Below are 18,913 nucleotides of genomic sequence, written 5' to 3' on the forward strand. Positions count from 1 at the left end.
GATGGGGGTAGCACCCACACTGAGTTCAAGCCCCAGGACTGACTGTATACACACACACACACAATTACTTTTGTGTGTGTGTACATCAGTTGTGGGCCTGAACTCTGGGCCTGGGCACTGTCCCTCAGCTCTTCAGCTCAAGGCGAGCGCTCTACCACTTGAGCCACAGCGCCACTCCCGGTTTCCCAGTGGTTCATTGGCTATCAGTCTCAGACTTTACTGTCGAGGCTGGCTTTGAACCTCGACTCTCAGATCTGTCTCCTGAGCAGATGGGAAGACAGGCGTGAGCCACCATGTGACAGGCTAGGGCGTGAGAGGCCTGGAGTGCCACTGGGGACATGACCTTCCTCTCCTGAGTGAAATTGTCCGCACTCCCTCATCCTGGGACAGCCCAGGAGGCCACGCTGTGGTCCTACCGGCTGCAAACCCAGAAGGGAAGCAGGAACAGCAGCTATGGACTGTATCTGGTATGAGGGGCATGGCCTGGGCATCAGGGGCGGGGACCTGGTTCCCAGCCCGGACCCTCCCACAAAGGGACTGTGTGTGCTCTTCCCTCACCAACACCGTAGGCCGTGGATGCGTCCCTTTCCAGAGGTCTGTGGAGTAGCTGGGTACCCAGGGAACCCCGTCCTGTGATCAGCCATGCCAGGCCCAGCTTTCCAAGCAGCTCTCCCGGGGGACAGTCCTGCCTGCTTGGCACTTGCTAGTCCACCCTGCCCCCTGCTGGCCATGGTGGGAGAGGACAGGCCAGGGGCCTGGCTGCACAGAGGGATGAAGAGTAGTGATACACTTCCGGGACACTATGGCAGGAATTTGACCCTTGAGGACAGTGTTTGTACCCGGACTCCCTAGGACCTGCAGGAGGACACCCAGAATCTTCTGGACCACACTGCCTGGACCCCAAGTGATGGGTAGCACTGTGAGCCCAGGGCAGAGTGTGCCCACTGCCTGGCCTTCGCTGGCAGGGCCTGCGAGTGTCCTGCTGGAATAGTGCCGGGGCCTGTGACTCAGTCAACACAAGGGGAAACAACCACCGCCCACGCAAGCCGGCTGGGCTGAGGTGGGCTCCAGCGTGCCCAGACGCGCGCCGTGGCCCCACGTGACTCCCACAACCCTCGGGAGGAAAGGGGCCGCCGAGCAGTGAACGCATCATTGTGGAGAGGGCGCGTTCACACGTGTGCACGGCAGAGGTCACCACCAGCAGGTACACATCAGGACAGATGTTAGAGTTGAGGCTCTTGTTCAACTGCTCTACAAATACAATGCCCTCTAAGCGAAGTCTTCAATAAATAGGCGGAGCGAGACATGATGGACGACATGATTGGGGCAGATGCAGCGGTGGGGCGGATGGGGCAGGCCGGGGTCTCTGCCCGGCTCCGGGACCAGCGCCACCCGACCTCCTCCCCGTGGGCAGCGCCAGGCTCTTCCGGGGTTGGGCGAGGACCCCCAGCCCCGCTGCCCGCACCGCTGTCCCAGCCCGTGGTGCTGGCCGCGGGCAGCGGCCCGCCCAGGGAGGCACACCGAGGCCTAGTGGTGGCGGCTGGTCTGTGCCGCCAGTGTCCCCAGTGTCCCCTGTGGAGACCCCACGTCGCTCACTGTGCAAAGCTATCAAGACCTGGGCTCGGCCCCAGGCCCCGCCCCGCCGGGCGTCGGCTGCCTCGGCCCTGCTCTGCAGGGGAGCCACCACGGGCCGCCTCTCGGGAGACCCACGGAAGGGCAGCACCATCGGGGGTTCTGGCCCCCTTCTGCTCGGAGCCCTGCAGTCAGAGCCACCTCCTCCTGGTCCCCCAGCGTCCTCTGCAGCGGGGGCTGCTGGGGAGAGGTCCGGGGTTCAGATCTCGGGGTGTCACCGCACACCTTGAGCCGGGTGAAGTCCACACCATGGCAAGACTGCAGGTCAGCAACACCAACACTGCCTGGCTCCCGCTCCGGCTCCGGGGTGGGGAGGAAGGGGCCTCAGCGGCTCGGGCAGCCGTGGCTTCTTCCTCTGGAAAGCTGGCGTGTGGCGGGGCAGGTGAAGTGGCCTGGGGGTCGCTGGAGCCAGCAGCTGGGCTCCCGGCCCCACGTGGAGGGCGCCCGGAAGTCAGTGCACACGCCTGCGGCGGCCCTCAGGAGCACAGAGGGTGTTGGGGGGCGCAGGGCGCCGGCGGCTCACAGGAGGCTGGCCAGGCTGGTGTTGGGGCCGTTCTGGGCCTGGAACTGCACCGGGGGCGGGCCGTCTGTCCACTGTGGGGGAACAGCAGGTGAGGTGGGGTCCCCAGCCCCCCCCCAGTCCCCTCGGGCAGGGCAGGGCGCGGGGCGGAGGGGCGCACCGTGATAAGGTTGTGCTCGGGGAGGCTGCAGGCCTCGATGTGGTCCTGGAGCAGCTGCTGCGAGAAGTTCTGGTGCATCTGCGCCGCCTCGTGGGCGTCCATGGCGTTCCCGCACGCCTTGTTCAGGTCTGGGGGGACACCGCGGCCCCCGGGTTGGTTCTGGGCTGCAGCTCGGGGCCTCGTGCTCTTGCTTTGCTTCTTCGTTTAAGGCTAGCTCTCTACCAGCTCGGCCGCGCCTCCACAGCCAGCTTTTGGCGGGTCAAGCCCAGGAACGTGTCCCCGCCAGCTCCCCACTGGGCACCCGGAGCCCCGGGCACCTGGGCCCTGCCCGCGAGACCCTGCAGGCCCTGTGGCGCTGGGCACCCCGCGGGCTGTGCACTAACCTCTGAGCAGGGCGGACGACCACAGCTGCACCGACATGTCTGGGATCTTGCTGGCCAGCTGCATGGCGGGCACCACCATGTTGTTACTCTCCTGTCAACCAACAGTGGCTGAGGGGCTGGGGCAGGGGCTCAGTGGGCAGAGCCTGCCGGGCAGTCCTGAGCCACGACTCTAAGGGAGAATGGTCTGCCACACGAGCAGGGTCTGTGGGAGGCTGGGGGTGCCCCGCGCCCGGCCCGGCCGGCGGGCACTCACCCTGTGGTTGCCCAGCACGTAGAAGATGTGGCCCAGGAGCACGAGCGAGCAGGCCGTGAGGCGGTTCAGGTCCTCCGCATTGGACATCTTCAGAGTCTCCCGCAGAAAGCGTCTGGCGGGGAGGGGATGCCGCCACACTCAGGGAGGGGGTGGCAGGGCGGCGGGGACGGGAGCACCGAGTCACAGCCCTGGGCCAGGCACACCCCCCCCCCCGCTTCCCCCCGCCCTCCCCCTCGCCTGCGAGCGCCTGCACTCACTTGGCCTCGTTGTAGCGGCCCTGGAAGAAGGAGAAGAGGCCGCGCACGTAGAAGGCAGCCGCGCGCAGGCAGTGCGAGCTGGGGGCAGAAGAGCGATGTGGGACGGCGCCCCAGAGCCGCGGGGCCCAGGCGGCGGCTGGCATAGGGGCGGGGGCCCCTCCGCAGAAGTGGGGGCCCGGGGCTGCTCACCTCACAGGAAAGCTGTGGTCAGGGTTGATCCTCTCCAGCAGGCTGTACAGCTAAGGGTGGAAAGTGCGAGTCAGAGCGGCTGCCTTTCGCGGAAGGCAAGTGTGCCCGGCGCGGGCTGCGCGGGTGCAGGGCCCCTGGCCGGATGTGTGCGTCCCTCAGGTCCGGGTGGCAGAGAATAGGCGCACTGCCCCGATGCCCTCCCAGCCGGCCCAAGTCCTGGCATCTGGGGAGTTGCCATTTCTATGGGCCAGAGGTGGCGAGGGCGCGGGGTGCATGGGCTGGCCGCGTAGGCACAGCCTCGGGGCCGGACGAGGGAAGAAGGCAGACACGAAGCGTGGCACCTACTACCTCTTGGTGTCTGTTTCCTTCCCGGATATACACGCTGGCCAGGTTGGTCACGATGAAGGCCCACAGCTCCTGGTGGTTGGTGAGCTGGAACGCAAAAAGGGGATGGATGTGGGGGATCCGTGGGAAGGGCAGTAGCCCAGCCCCTCCAGATGCTCTTCCCAAACACCCCCACCCAGCACCTGGTGCAGGGCTAGACACCTAAGGGAAGCCGAGGTGCAGCGCCCGCCCCCCCCGGGGCTGGGGGCGCTGTCAGCCTAAACGGGCCAAACGCCACAGGCGTCACCCGACGGGGCAGGCAGACAAGAGGCCTTGCCAGAGGCCTCTGGGGTTTCTCTTCCTCGTCTGCAGTGGCAGGAATGGAACTCAGGGCCACCTGCATGCCTGGCTGAACCCCAGCCCCTCTTTTTTATTTTTATTTTTTGTCAGGCCTGGGGCCTGAACTCGGCCTGGGCGCTGTCCCTCAGCTCTTCAGCTCAAGGTTGATCCATGGCGCCACTTCCAGCTTTTTTCCTGCTTATGTGGTCCTGAGGAGTTGAACCCAGGGCCTCATGCATGCAAGACAAGTGCTCTACCACTGAGCCACCTTCCCAGCCCCCCCAGTCCTTCTTGAGGAACAAGATAGACGGAGGAGCCAGTCCCGGTGGCTTACACCCGTCACCCTAGCTACTCAGAAGGCTGAGATCTGAGAATCGCGGTTCAAAGCCAGCCCGGGCAGGAAAGTCCATGAGACTCATCTCCAACAAACTACCAGAAAACCAGAAGTGGTGGTGCTGTGGCTCAAGTGGTAGAGCGCTCGCCTTGAGCTGAAGAGCTGAGGGACAGCGCCCAGGCCCAGAGCTCAGGCCCCATGACCAACCCCCCCCCCAAAAAAAAAGACGGAGGGGCGGATCTAAGTGAGCAAGCACTCCCTGCAGGGCCCGTGCATGGGGAGCCCGCGTGTCCTCAGGACCGGAGACGCTCAACACCAGAGACCTGTCCTGGGGCACAGGGGCCACCTGTGCTGGTAGGCGCTCAGGGCACCGGCTTTGGGCTCTGATGATGGACCACCTGCTCCTACAGCGGCCAAATTTGGGAAGTACAGTGAGAGGGAAGGGCGTAGTGGGCAGGAAGCAAGGGGCAGGGGTTGGGGCGATGCCAGGGGCTGGAGGTGTATCTGGAAGGGAGCCCGGCCCTCACCCAAATGCCAATCTCTCAGGAGCAAGGTGTCCACAGCCTCCCGTCCCGAGGGGGACACAGGGTGCTGAGACGCCCAGGCCCCTCCTCCGCGAGCTCCTCCCACCCTCGCCCAGCACGTGGGGGCTGGAAGGCCATGGCCAAGGTCTGTCCTCATGCTACCAATGGCACCGTGGGCCGAGTCCCGCCACTGGCCCAGCCGGCCCGGCGGCCTCACCCGCAGCGCCGTGGTGAACTGGGCCTCCGCATTGTCCATGCAGTTCACAGAGACGCAGTACAGGCCCTGCGAAGACAGGGCGCCGTCAGGGGCCCGCGCTCAGGGACGCGGGGGCTGGCTCCGAGCCCCCCCGCCCCCCTGCACAAGGCCCACTGCAGACCCCTTCCCACCCCAGCGCTCACCAGCAGCGTGTGCAGCTGTGCCGCGTGGTTGGAGAAGAGCCGGGGTGACTGCTGGCACAGCTGGCAGACCTGGGAGATCTGGGGGAGGGGCAGGCAGTCAGGGCCCTGGCTGGGAGCCCCACCCCATGGCAGAAGCCTCGTGCGGCCAAGACCTCCTCCCTGTGGATGGTGACCCTCCAGGCCCAGGCCCGACGTGCCTCCTCCCCTCCGCCCGCCCGCCCTACTCGGCCCCTCCAAGGAAGGGGGGCGGGGGCGGGACACCAGAGAACAGGGCCTGGCCAGCTGGGGACTTGGGGAGGGACGAGAGCCCCCACCCCGGCCGGGCTCACCTCCTGCAGCGCCGTGGCCTTGTGACCTGTGACGAGCCGGCACATGATGATGTGCTCCAGCAGGATCACTTGGAACGAGGACAGGATGGGGCTGCAGTCCAGCACTGGGGGGCAAGTTGGGAGTGAGCACAGGGCAGGGGGAGGACGGAGCTCAAGCATGGGTGGTTAAGGGGAGACTCTTGGTGGGGTGCTCAGGGGAGGAACACGCACTTGGCGCACACAGACACTGGGCTGGAGCTCCAGTAACAAAAGAGAAAGACAAAGCAGCAACTTGGAGCTGCGCTTCCTTTCCCCCTGCTTACAGTCCCGGCCGCACAGGAGGGGGGAGTGAGGAGGGGGACAGTTGCCTGCTGGGCACAAGTGGCTCACCCCTGTAATCTCCCAGCTACTCAGGAGACTGAAATCTGGAAGGAGGCTGGGAGTCAGCCTGGGCAGAAAAATCCCTGAGACTCTCAAACCCAGCTAAACAACAAAAAGCTGGAAAAAGCTGGGCACCGGTGGCTCACACCTGGAATCCTGGCCACTCAGGAGGCGGAAATCTGAGGATGGCAGTTGGAAGCCAGCTGAGGCAAAAAAGTCCCAGGGAGACTCTTATCTCCACTTAAGCAGGAAAAAGCTGAAAATTAAGCCGTCAAAGCATAGAGCAGTAGCCTTGCGAAAAACTGGTCAGAGACAGGGTCCAGGCTATGAGTTCCAGTCTCAGGACTGGCACCAAAAGAAGAAGAAAAAAAAAAAGGACCCGCTGCAGGTGGCCAGCACTCCCCTGCACGCGCACGCACACGCGCTCGCAGGAGCACGGCCCGTGCACAGCCCTGCCACACTCACTCTTGAGCTTCTCCAGCTGCATGAGCGCCTTGTCCGTGTACTTCTGTGCCTTCTCCAAGTAGCCAGCCTGCATGGAGTGCATCACTGTCACCTGGCGGGAGACAGGCAAGGTCAGCGGGCCGCTCCCTCAGGCCGGGCCCGGGGCTGCCTCACGGGACTCACCAGGTAGACGAGCACACACATGTGTTCCTTGGGCAGCCAGTGGAAGAGGTCGGCGGGGTTGCTGGGCAAGATCTCGTCGTCATGCAGCGTGGAGATGGTCTGGATGCACTGCTGCAGCTGCTTCAGGCATGGCTTCACACTCTTCACCTGCCAGAGGGGGAAGAGGCGCCTGAGCAAGAGACCAGGGCGCCTGGCCCCACCCCTCACACAGACCACGCCCATCTCATTAGGCCCCGCCCATCTCCAGGCCCCTCCTGCTGGCACCTGGGAAAGGCCACCAGACACTGGCTGAGAACTACTTGGCCTCCCCCCAAGTCTGAGCGGGCAGCTGTCCTGAGGGTAGGGTGGGCACGGCACAGCCACGCACCTGCCCGGCGTCCAGGTAGTGGGTGACCTGCAGCACCAGGAAGAAGACACGCAGCGACTCCTTCTGGATGGGGTTTCCCTGCCAGGTCTCCACGATCTGCCCGCACAGCGTCAGCAGCGGGTGCACCTCCTGCAGCTTGCGCTCCATCAGCAACAGCTGGGGAGGGGGGAGGAGGGGGCAGACAGACTTGAGACTCTCCTCCCGGCCCCCGCACCCCAGCACCCCCAGCCCAGTTTCACTTACCATCCCCTTGCTGAGCAGGAACAGCGCCCTGCAACAGAGAGAGAGGGGGGTCAGGCCTGCGGGGCCCGGCCCGAGCACAGGCGGGCAGGCGACGCGCGAGTCCCTGTCTGACTTCTGGTGCTGCTGCATCCTGTCCTGTCGTGCTGTTGTTTTGAGACCAGGCCTTGCTGTGCAAGTCAGGCTAGCCTAGAACTCACAGGGCTCCTGTCTTCTGAGCACTGGGTCCCAGCACACGTCACCGTCTGAACGCCCTGTCACCACCTTGGCGCCCTCGGCCGAGGGCCTGGGGTCAGATGTGGGCGCCAAACGCCTCACCGCCCTGTCTGTGAGCTGGGCCCTGTCCCCCAGGATCCGCGGAAGGACAGACAGCTGCGCCCCTCTGTCCCACACTATTTGGGCAAGTCTGGTTTTGGCCTCCCGGGGCCCACACTCCTGCCAGGACCCCAGCTCAGCCACGGCGTCAGGCAGCGTGCGCAGCCCCTCGAGGAGGCCCGGATCTGCGCCCTGTGCTAAGCTACCATCGCTGTCAAGGTGCGTGCGCGCGCACGCGGGCAAAGGTACACACCGTGTATACTCAGATCCCACCACGCGGGCATACTCGGCCCCCACGCCCAGGAGGTCGCAGGCCGACACCAGGTCCTTCTCAAGCGTGTGCAGTTGCTGAAAAGGAAGCAGTGAAGTGGCCCAAACCCATGCACCCCGAGCCGCCTCCCTGCCCCACGGTCACCGCTGCCTCTGCGCTGGCTGGGGCACGCACGCGCAGCAGCGCCCGCACATGATTCTGAAGGCTTCCTGGACTCCCAAGTGGTGGCTCTAGGGGCGCAGCCAGCCCTCGAGGGCCGTGGAACACTCTCCCACCCGCTCCCCAGAGCCAAGCTCCAGCTAGGGCTGCTGCTGGGGCAGGGGCTGCAGTCCCACTGCCCACTGCCTGTGGCAGGCTGAGGGGCCCCGGGGACCCCCAGTACTCACAGCAAGCTGGAAGAGCAGGCGGCAATGCCAGTAGGGAGTCTGCTGCGAGATCTGGATTGCTTTCCTCAGCAGTGGTTTCGCCGCATCCACGGAATTCTGGAAGGAACCATCACATTCAAGGAGGAACAAGCAGCCAGCCATCAAGTTCCCTGCCTGAACACCGCCCCTACCACCACAGGTGGCTTGTCACATGCCACTTATTTAGAAAGGAAAATAAAGGCGGCTGAGATCCAAAGGATAGCCGTGCCCCAGCCAGATCACCTAGAAGACCACCTAGAGCATGTCGGCACATGCCTCCCACTGCAGCGTGGTGGGAAGCGTGGATGGGAGGACAGAGGGCAGGCAGCCCAACAAAAAGCTGACTCCTAGCCGGGCGCTGGTGGCTCATGCCTATAATCCTAGCTACTCGGGAGGATGAGATCTGAGGATCATGGTTCAAAGCCAGCCTGGGCAGGAACATCCGTGAGACTCTTATCTCCAATAAACCACTAGAAAACCAGAAGTGGCACAGTGGCTCAAGCGGTAAGAGCACTTGCCTTGAGCTGAAGAGCACAGGGACAGCACCCAGGCCCCGGAGTTCAAGCCCCACGACCAATAAAACAAAACATTGACTCCCAGCCGGGCACCAATGCCTCTCCAATAGCTACTCAGAAGATTGAACTTCTGAGGATCACAGTTCAAAGCTAGCCTGGGCAGCAAAGTCCCCATGAGATTCTTTTTTTTTTCTTTTTTGCTGTTTGTGGGGCCTGAACTCTGGGCCTGGGCTCTGTCCCTCAGCTCTTCAGCTCAAGGCGAGCGCTCTACCACTTGAGCCACAGCGCCACTTCCAGCTTTTTCTGCTTATGTGGTGCTGGGGAATCAAACCCAGGGCCTCATGCATACAAAGCAAGCACTCTATCACTGAGCCACTTTCCCAGCCCCTCCACGAGATTCTTATCTCCAATGAACCACCAGAAAAAGCTGGAAGTGGCGATGTTGCTCAAGTGGTAGAGTGCTTGCCTTATGCTGAAGAGCTGAGGGACAGCGCCTAGGCCCAGAGTTCAAGCCCCAGGACTGACCAAGAAAAAAGAGCAAAAAACAAAAATAAAAACAAAAGCTGAGGATACATCTTAAACAGTAAAGCACCTGCACAGCAAACACATGGCCCTGAGTTCAAACTCCAGTATGAGCCAAAAGAGAGAAAAAAGAGAGAGGGGGAGAGAAAGAACTAAGTGATTTATTGGGCTCACTGCCGGGAAACGATTTCTTATTTTTATTTTGTTGTCGATCGTGGGGCTTGAACTCTGGGCCTGCGAGCTGTTCCCTGAGCTCTTCAACTCAAGGCGAGTGCTCTACCACTTGAGCCACAGTGCCACTTCTGGTTTTCTGGTAGTTTATTGGAGATCAGAGTCTCAGGGACTTTCCGGCCTGGCCCGGCTTTGAACGGCAATCCTCAGATCTCAGCCTCCTGAGTAGCTAGAACGACAGGCTTGAGCCACTAGCGCTCGGCTGGGAAGCTTCTGAATCACTTTATTTCCATAGCCAGGTACCCGTGGCTCATACCTGTATCCCAGCACCTACAAGGCTGCCATCTAGAGAACCGAGGTTTGAAGCCAGCTCAGGCACAACTCTCCCAGGTTCGGCTGCTAGGGCGCCAGGCAGGCAAGCCAGCCGAGCGCCGGGGGCCCGGGCTGACGCGAGCCCTGCTCCACAACACGAAACCAACTCCTCACTCAAGCGACCCAAAGCAGCTTCACGCTCCCGAAGGTGTTAAGCAAGACGGCAGCGCTGGTGGTGGTGGGGCACAGGGGTGCAGAGTCCGGGGTGCCTTCACCTGTCTAGTTCCCTTTTCTTTTTTTGTTTGGGGGGTGGACAGGTTCTTACTGTGTCACCCCAGGCTGGCCTGCAACTGCCTCCTCCCGCTCCTGCTGCCAGCCCGGGTTCTCAGGCTGGCTCCACCCTGGGATGAGATTATTCTCGAAAGCCGTGGGTGGGAGGCAGTCAGCTCCCAGGCAAACCCTGGGGCTGGGGGGGCGCGCAGTGCAGAGGCTCTAGGCTCCACCCTGGGCACCTCAAAAGTGCTGAAAGGAAAACCGCATCTGTGCTGGGTGCACCCCTGCCCCGCCCCCTACATAAGTAAACCACGCCAGGGGCCCCGCCGCCATGCCCAGACTGTGCATTTCCCAGCAGGCCTTGGGCACCCGCAGGCCTGGCTGTGGGGTCCAGAGCCTCCGGGCCCCTCTCGGCAGCAGCTCCGGTGTGCCTGGCCAGCTGCCAGGGGCTGGCTGCGCTTACCTCCTGACAGTACAGCTCCGACAGCAGACTCGCTGCCTCGAACTTGACGTCTTCGAACTGTGGGATCTGGGGCAGTGGTTAAGGAGACCGAGCTGTGACCCTCGGAGCCGGGGGGACAGGGCAGGACAGGCACAGGGGAGGGCAGGAGGGGTGGCCTGGAGGGGCGGGCGGCAGACGGTGGGAAGCAGCAAGTTGCGAACACATCCTTTGTAGTCAAATAGGAAACAACAGAACAGGACTGGGGTGCGCTTGGGAAGGGGGGGACACTGGGAAGGTGGCTCAGTGGTAGAGTGCTCGCCTCCTATGCTTGAGCCTGGGTTCGATTCCTCAGCACCACATAAGCAGATAGAGCTGGAAGTGGCGCTGGGGCTCGAGCGGTAGAGCGCTCGCCTTGAGCTGAAGAGCTGAGGGACAGCGCCCAGGCCCCGAGTTCAGTCCCACGGCCGACAAACAAACAAACAAACACATAAAGAGCGAGGGCCCCGCGCCGGGACTTGGAAAGGATACCTGCTGGGATATCAGCCACTGCAAGAGAAGGAAAGGAAGGGGTTAATGCTGGCCGCTGCCCGGCGGCTCCACAGGCAAGTGAGGGGCTGGCAAGACTGGGGGAACAAGGAAAGGCCCCCAGAAGCCACGGGGAGCTCAGAGGCCCACACTTCCAGCTGGAGGGGGGCCGCATCCCAGAGGGAGGGAGGGAGGGAAGGAACGAGGGAGGCTGGCCAGGACAGCAAGCCCAGCCCGCCACACCCCCCTGCAGAAGGCCCCCAGCAGCCAATCCAGTGTCCCTCAAAGGCTCCTGTGTGCACACCTGGCCTGCAGCTGGTGGCGCTGTCTGGGAGGTTCTGGAAACCAGGAGAGCATGGAGCGGGGGGCGTGTCCTTTGGGGCTCCTTGCCACCCCTCTGCTCCCCAGCCACGCTCCCAGTTGCCGCCCGGCCTCCCCAGGCTGCAATTCTGTACTCATGCCCCCTGCAGGTCGCATGCCACAGGCCCCACTGCTGGGGTGGGGGGGTGGGGTCAGGCCAAGCACGAGGTGTCCACGGTAGAGAAAGCTGGCAAGCATGACACCACAGGAGTGGCGTCCTATGGGCTATGTCCACCAGAGGGACACTCAGACTTGTATCCCAGCAACATGGCGATCAGGAGGATGGAGATTTGAGGCCAAGACAAAGATAGAGACCCCCTTTTCAATGAACCAGTCAGGCCCCGTGGTGTGCCCACGGCCCAGCTAGGAAAAGGGTCATGGCTGAGGCCGTCCCCAGACACACAGTAGACCCAACCGGAAAGTGGCAGAGTACCTAGCAAGCAAGCTCAAGTTCAAATGATCAAAAATACCGCAAACCAGGTTGCAGAGGGAGGAGACAGTGAGTCTGCCCCCTGGTGCTGGAAATGATTCTGGACCGAGGGTTAACAGTGAGGAATGGCTGGGGATGTCACAGAGGGACTGGGCCGCCCAGATGCAGGACAACCTAAGTTCCAGGCCAGCCTGGAGAGACCCATCTCAAAAACTCCAAACCAGCCTGGCACTGGTGGCTCAGACTTTCATCACTACTTACACCTAAATGCTACGTACGCAGCAGCCTGGGATCCAAGGGCCACAGCCTGAAGGGAGTGAGACTCTGATCTCCAACTAACTCTCAAAAAGCCAAAACTAGGCCAGGCGGCTGAGATCTGAGGGTCACAGTTAAAGCCAGCTCAGACAGCAAAGTCCATAAGGCTCTTACCTCCAATAAACTAATTCAGAAAAAGCAAGATGTTGTGCTGTGGCTCAAGTGGTAGAGCACAAAGAGGCTCAGTGACAGTGCCCAGGCCCTGAGTTCAAGCCCCAAGCGCACACACATGCGTGCACGGCGCGTACACACACACAGACACACACACAGCTAGCACTGGAGATATGCATGGCTCCAGGGGTGAAGTACCAGCCATGAGCAAGAAACCCAATTGAGAGAACAAGGTTCAGCGTTCAAGTCCCAATAATAGCACAAAACAACAAACCAAATAAACCTAACCAAAATAAAGCAGGCAGAATAGAAGCTTCCTGAGACCAGTGTCTGAAAGACGCAAGCATGCCAGGAGGGGGCGCTGTAGGACAGCAAGCTGAAGCTGAGTGCAGGGGAAGGGTGGAAAGGCAGCAGGCTGGGCGTGTGCCTTCCCGGTGCCCTGCTCAGGGCTCGAAGGCAGGGACCGTGGCCTGCGTGGCCTGCTCGTGGCAGTCTAACAGTAGGCCAGGCAGAAAAGCTAAAAATGGCACCAATTGGGAGCTGGCCAGTCATAGGGGAAAGGGCACACTGGAGGGAGAAGACGGGGGTAAAAAGCAGCTGGTGCCAAGTGGGGCCCACCCAGGGCTGAGGCGTGTGGCTCAGTGCCCACGCAGATGGAGGGAGTTAGCTGATGTCCTGTGATGCACCTCACTGCTGTCACTGCCGCGGCTGACACAAGCGCCCTGTCACAAGATCGGGAGCGGTGCAGATTCCATCCCAAGTGCCTTTCACGCAAATGACCCCTGCCCGTCACACACAAGGCCCCGGTCTCCCGGCGGCATTCACCTCCTGGAGGACACATCTGCCCAGTACCACCCGGCGGTGCCCTGCACCAACGTAGTCCTCGAGTTGCATCTTTGTAAGATTTTGCAAGTGAGCCAGTCCTAGGACTGGAACTCAGCGCCTGGGCACTGCCCTCCAGGGGCCTGGGCACGGCTTTTGTGCTCAAGGCTGGTGCTCTGCCACTTGGGCCACAGCGCCACTTCTGGTTTTCTGGTGGCTCACTGGAGGTAGTCTCATGGACTTTCCTACCTGGGCTGGCTTTGAACTACAATTCTCTGCTCTCAGACTCCTGAGTAGCTGCCTAGCTAAGATTTTTTTTTTTTTTGGGTCCGGTCGTGGGGCCTGAACTCTAGGCCTGGGCGCTGTCCCTCAGCTTTTCAGCTCAAGGCTAGCGCTCTACCACTTGAGCCCAGTACCACTTCCGGCTTTTTCCTTTTTGCTTATGTGGTGCTGAGGAATCGAACCCAGGGCCTCAGGCATGCAAGGCAAGCGCTCTACCACTGACCCAACTTCCCAGTCCTTGCCTAGCTAAGATTTTAACACAAATTTGGATCTGCAGGGTCCCACAAAGACCCACACGGCTAGAGGGAGGTGCGGGGCCTGCGGGAGGTCAGGCCTCACGGGAGGGAAGTGGTCATGGCCTCTGAAGAGGTCCTTGGACCCAGGCCTCTTCCTGGCCACGGCTGAGGCGATCAGCCTTGAGAGGAATTGTGATCTTGGCCAGAAATCTCTACAGCCCCGAGCCCAGTACACTTTCCTTCCAAGTAAGTGACCATCTCAGACGTGATGCAAAGCTAACCGACACGCAGTGCCCGCCATGTCAGGTCTGCAGGAGGTCCTGGTGGAGACCGCTGCCTCACCTATGACGTGCTTTACTCTGTGGTCCTGCAAAGTCTACGGGAAAGAGAGGGGCAGGAAAAGCCTCGTGCTCCCAGGACTCGGGTCAGCACAGCCGTGCGCAAGCCGAAGGGAAGGCAGGCACGGCGGGGCTCACACGCCACGGACGAGTGCAATCCCTGCCAGCGGGCAGGGATCCAGCGCCCCCCACACGGCCACGCTCAGAAGCCTGGCTCGCGGAGCCCTGTCGGGCCACAAAGCAGACAGCTGTCCAGCTTTCAGGAAATGAAAGCGGAGACCCTCAGGCTGCCGCCCCTCAGTGAGGAATGAACAAGCGTCCAAGCGGGGTGCAGTGGCTGTGTCTAGCCCTGGCGCTGGAGGCTGAGGCAGGAGGAGCTCAAGTCCCAGGCCGGCCGGGGCTGCACAGCAAGTTCAAGGGATGGCCTGAGATACACTGAGATAGGAAGCATCTGACGGGCAGGGTGTGGCGGAGCTTTCTAAACCATCTTGAGCATGGAGAAGCAAGCACTATGCGCCGTAAGGTCAGGACACTAGCTGGGAAGGCGGCTTAGCCGCAGCGCTCGCCTAGCATGCACAAAGCCCTGGGTTCAATTCCTCAGCACCATAGAAACAGAAAAAGCTGGAAGTGGTGCTGTGGCTCAAGTGGTAGAGCTAACCTTGAGCAAAAAGCAGCTGAGGGACAGCGTCCAGGCCCTGACTTCAAGCCCTAGAACCTGGAAGAGAGAGACAGACAGACAGAGACAGAGAGAACAGAACACCGGTTGCTAATACAGATGTCTACCTGAATTTCTGAAGGACATTTCCTTCCGTAGAAGCATTTACTCTTCTGTGGCTTTTTTTTTTTTTTGTGATCCTGGGGTTCAAACTCTGGGCCTGAGCACTGTCCCTGAGCTTTTTCATTCAAGGCTAGCGCTCTACCACTTGAACCACAGCGCCACTTCCAGTTTTCTGGTGGCTAGTTGGAAGTAAGAGTCTCGGGCTTTCCTGCCTGGACTGGTTTTGAACTGTGATCCTAGATCTCAACCTCCTGAGTAGTTAGGATGACAGGCGTGGGCCATCAGCACCTGGCCTAAGAGACTCAGAGCTAAATAAACAACAAAAATTTAAAGGTATGGGTAAAATGATAGAGCACCAGCTATGAAACCGAAAAAGTTGAGTAAATTTTTGAGTTTAAGCCCCAGTACTGCCACAAACAACCAACCAAGTTGGGGCTGGGAACAAGGCGTGTGCTTAGCATGCGTAAGGCCTGAGGTTCACACAAGGAAGTATGCTCGAGAAGGTGAAGCGGGAGGTGTGCACACACATACTCGACACACCCACACTCAGTGACTGATGTGGGAAAGGAGAGCCTAAGCCAGGGGGCCTGAAAGACAAGAGATGACTGCAAGTGTGCACAGAAAGTGGGGTGCCAGAAGAAATGGGGTAGTTAAGGAAAACTGGCTGACAGGCAGCAGAAATGGCCTGCACATCCTCTAGCCGTAGGATTCCTGTGTGAGGGGAAAACCAGAATCCCTCCACCAGCCCAGCCCAACGCAACGGCTTTGGTACACTGTGCAGGGCGGCTCAGGATCTGCAGAGACGGCACACGCCAGGCCAGTGCCTGGGATGGCAAACACCCTGGAGGCCCCTGACCGGACCTCTTCCTGGGTGGGTGAGAGCGGGCCGACTCGGAGCAGCAGCATATTCATCCCTTCCAAACAGCTTTCAAGAGAAGCTAGGCAGGACAAACTGCTGGGTTCAGATTAGAGAGAAGAATCAAACCGTTGGCCTGACCCAGGGGTTCTCGTTGCCAGCCCCGAACCCCACAGATCATGCTTTTTCCTGTTCACAGGCTCTGAGTTACAATCCTACAAAGGCTGGTGCTCTACCACGTGAGCCACAGTTCCATTTCTGGCTGTTTTTTTCTTTTGGTATTTAACAGGAGATAAGAATCTTATGGGAAGTGGCGCTGTGGCTCAAGTGGTAGAGCGCTCGCCTTGAGCTGAAGAGCTGAGGGACAGCGCCCAGGCCCAGAGTTCAAGCCCCACAACCTACCAAAAAAAAAACAAAAAACAAAACAAAACAAAAAAGAATCTTATGGATTTTGCTGCCTGGGCTAGCTCTGAACCACAATCCTCAGATCGATCCTCAGATCTCAGCCTCCTGAGTAGCTAGGATTACAGGCATGAGCCATTGGCCCCCAGCCTACAAAGACACTTTTCAAGGCACTTCATTATAAGGGCTGAGATTACAGGTACCAAGGCTCCCAGAGCAATTTCAGGTACACTGATCCCTTGACAGGCCGAGAAGAGGAAAGACAACAAAACTGGACACAATGACTAGCAGCACTGTTAGAATGCCAAGGAGGGGGCTGGGAAGGTGGCTCAGTGGTAGAGCGCTTGCCTTGCACGCATGAGGCCCTGGATTCAATTCCTTAGTACCACGTACACAGAAAAAGCCAGAAGTGGTGCTGTGGCTCCAGTAAAGAGCTAGCCTTGAGCAAAAGAAGCTCAAGCCCCATGGTTTTTTTTGTCAGTCGTGGAGTTTGAACTCTGGTCCTCGGCACTGTCCCTTAGCTCTTCAGCTCAAAGCTAGCACTCTACCACTGAGCCACCCTACCAGGCCCCCAGGATAGGTTTTGTTTTTGTTTTTTTGGTCATGGGGCTGAACAACCTGGGCGCTGTCCCTCAGCTCTTCAGCTTAATAGGGCTCTACCATGTGAGCCACAGTGCCACTTCCAGGTTTTTCTGCTTAAGTGGTGCTGAGGAATCGAACCCAGGGCCTCATGCATGCAGGGCAAGCACTCTACCGCTGAGCCACCTTCCCAGCCCGGGTTGGTTGGTTGGTTTTTAAAAAGAATGCCAAGGAGGAAGGGGAGGAGGAGGGATCCATTATGACCTAAGAGAGGGAGGAGCTGGGCATCAAGCGGCAGCATGGCACTGCCCTGCATCCCAGCCTCAACTACACTTTGGAGAGACTGCAAAAACGGCTGGTCCCGCAGCTGGGGCTTTCTCTGCCGCTGACCCTGTGCCCTGGATGAGTCTCACCACCCCACCCATTCAGGCCTGCTCAAATGTCAGTCCTACAAACAAAGCCCCCCTTGCAGCTGCTCCCCGAAAGGGCTATGTACCAACGCCAGCCCTGCTCTCAGGTCTCACTCCAGTTCTTACATCAAGGCCACCACATTTATCGTCCGTCTGTCTCTCTCACCCAAACCTCAACACCCAGTGGGCAGGGAGTGTTTAGTCATCACTAATCCCCAGAGCCCAAAGGAGGCCTAGCACAAATACCTGCTGGACAAATGAAAGGAAAACGTCCCCGAAATTGTAAGGGTGCATTGTTCTGACCCAGGACCTGGTGGCTGTTGTGTGTGTGGCTTTGAGCCCAGGTGGCAGGGTCTCACCATATAGCAGAGGTCTGGCAATCCTGATGCCTCAGGCTCCCCAATGCCAGCATCCCAGGAGTGTACCCCCTCACCAGGCTCTAGTCCAGTTTTGTTAGAATTCACTATGTGGGGGCTGGGAAGGTGGCTCAGTGGTAGAGTGCTTGCCTAGCATGCATGAAGCCCTGGGTTCCATTCCTCAGTACCATATACACAGAAAAAGCCGGAAGTGGCACTGTGGCTCAAGTTGTAAAGTGTTAGCCTTGAGCAAAAGAAGCTCAGGGACAGCACCCAGGCCCTGAATTCAAGCCTTAGGACTGGCCAAAAAAAAAAAAAAAAGACTCTCAAAGATTTTCTATCCAGGCTGGCTTGGAACCATGTTGCTCTTGCGTAGCTAGAGTTACATGCATGAGCCATAGGTGCCTGGACAAAGATTTTTAACTGTTCTTTCTTTTATAGGGGGAGGAATAATGGTTAATGGTTTGTTTTTTAGAATCCAGGGTTTCATTATTGCAGACAGATGGTCTACCACTTGAACCATGACTCTAATCCTTTTTGCTTTATTTTCCAGATAGGGCCTTGCTTTCCTTGTCTGGGCTGACTTAGACTGAGACCCTTTTATTCACATCTCCCTCCTGGCTGGGATGATGGAATACAACACCCCCACACATAAGCACTGCTCCTTGAGATGAGGTCTTGCTAACTTTTTGCCAAGACTGGCCTGGTCCTACAACCCTCCAGAAATCTGCTTCCGGAGTAGCTAGGGATTTCCCTGTGAGCCACTCCACCCAGCCCAAACCTCATCTGGTTAATGGCAACTCTGCTGTGAGACAGCACACACTGACCTCAGACAACACATTCAAAGACCCAGACTAAGTCTTTTCACCAAGTTTCTTCTTAATCAGGCATTGTGGGTAATGCTTGTAATTCCAGCTACTCAGAAGGCAAGAGAACTGCTAGGGTACCCAGGTCTGGATGAGGTTTTATTAAAAACTTGCTTCGTTAAACGAGAATCATGGTGGACTAACTCCAGCAGCTGAGGTGCTGAGCTTCCCCCCCCCCCCCCGCTCCCCGCCAAAAAAAACAGTTGTTTATCCTTTAATCAGAACCACAGGGGGGTGGGAGCCTGAGGGGGCGGGGTTCACCGGGCCAGTTTACCCCAGGGCAGAATGACAGGCGCTGGCAGGCGTCCTCGGAAGCGGGGCGGCGCCGCCAGCCCCCACGCTGGGGGAGTCGGGGGGGGGGGGACCTACCCAGGAGCGGGAGGAGGGAAGAGAAGCCTCGGAGGACCAGGCAGAAGGAAAGCAGCCTGCCCGTCCCGTCCAGCCCCCCTCAGCCATAGAGTCCCCACTCGGCCTCCTGAGGCCCCTCGGATGACCCCCACCCGCCCCGGGCACCGATGGGGGGCCCCTCCGGACACCCGCCTTCCGCCCTTCCCGGCGCCCGTGCACTCGCGGCGGCCGGACAGCCGCAACCCCGCCTCCCCGTCCGCGAGTCCGCGATCCGGGGCGTCCCGAAAGAGCGAGGGATGCGGGGCGGGGGAGGGGGGTCCTGCCAGGGAGCCCAGCGCTCGGCGGCCTGGCTGCGCTCAGGGAGAGGCCGCGTCCCGGAGGGCCTTCCCTCCCTCCCGCTTCCCGGAGGAGGGGACGTGTGGGGCCCGGCCCCGGCC

At 60.0% G+C, this 18,913-nt stretch overlaps 1 protein-coding gene across 1 annotated transcript in view; it reads right to left on the reverse strand.

The window, feature by feature from the left end:
- Positions 1-1,460: 1,460 nt before the first annotated feature.
- The window catches only part of Mau2 (MAU2 sister chromatid cohesion factor), a gene marked incomplete at its 5' end in the record, with an annotated part of 18,715 nt that continues 1,262 nt past the window's right edge, over positions 1,461-18,913 (reverse strand). The window contains 18 exons of the mRNA XM_013028307.1: positions 1,461-2,226; positions 2,313-2,440; positions 2,696-2,786; positions 2,949-3,060; positions 3,206-3,283; positions 3,395-3,444; positions 3,743-3,826; positions 5,133-5,198; positions 5,315-5,392; positions 5,644-5,747; positions 6,469-6,559; positions 6,631-6,777; positions 6,998-7,153; positions 7,241-7,268; positions 7,806-7,900; positions 8,210-8,305; positions 10,484-10,549; positions 10,991-11,008. Coding sequence (XP_012883761.1) covers positions 2,152-2,226; positions 2,313-2,440; positions 2,696-2,786; positions 2,949-3,060; positions 3,206-3,283; positions 3,395-3,444; positions 3,743-3,826; positions 5,133-5,198; positions 5,315-5,392; positions 5,644-5,747; positions 6,469-6,559; positions 6,631-6,777; positions 6,998-7,153; positions 7,241-7,268; positions 7,806-7,900; positions 8,210-8,305; positions 10,484-10,549; positions 10,991-11,008 — 1,563 coding nt within the window. The remainder of the gene's footprint in view (positions 2,227-2,312; positions 2,441-2,695; positions 2,787-2,948; positions 3,061-3,205; positions 3,284-3,394; positions 3,445-3,742; positions 3,827-5,132; positions 5,199-5,314; positions 5,393-5,643; positions 5,748-6,468; positions 6,560-6,630; positions 6,778-6,997; positions 7,154-7,240; positions 7,269-7,805; positions 7,901-8,209; positions 8,306-10,483; positions 10,550-10,990; positions 11,009-18,913) is intronic.

This window comes from Dipodomys ordii, unplaced genomic scaffold (genome assembly GCF_000151885.1).
Source record: "Dipodomys ordii isolate 6190 unplaced genomic scaffold, Dord_2.0 Scaffold108, whole genome shotgun sequence".
NCBI lineage: Eukaryota > Metazoa > Chordata > Mammalia > Rodentia > Heteromyidae > Dipodomys > Dipodomys ordii.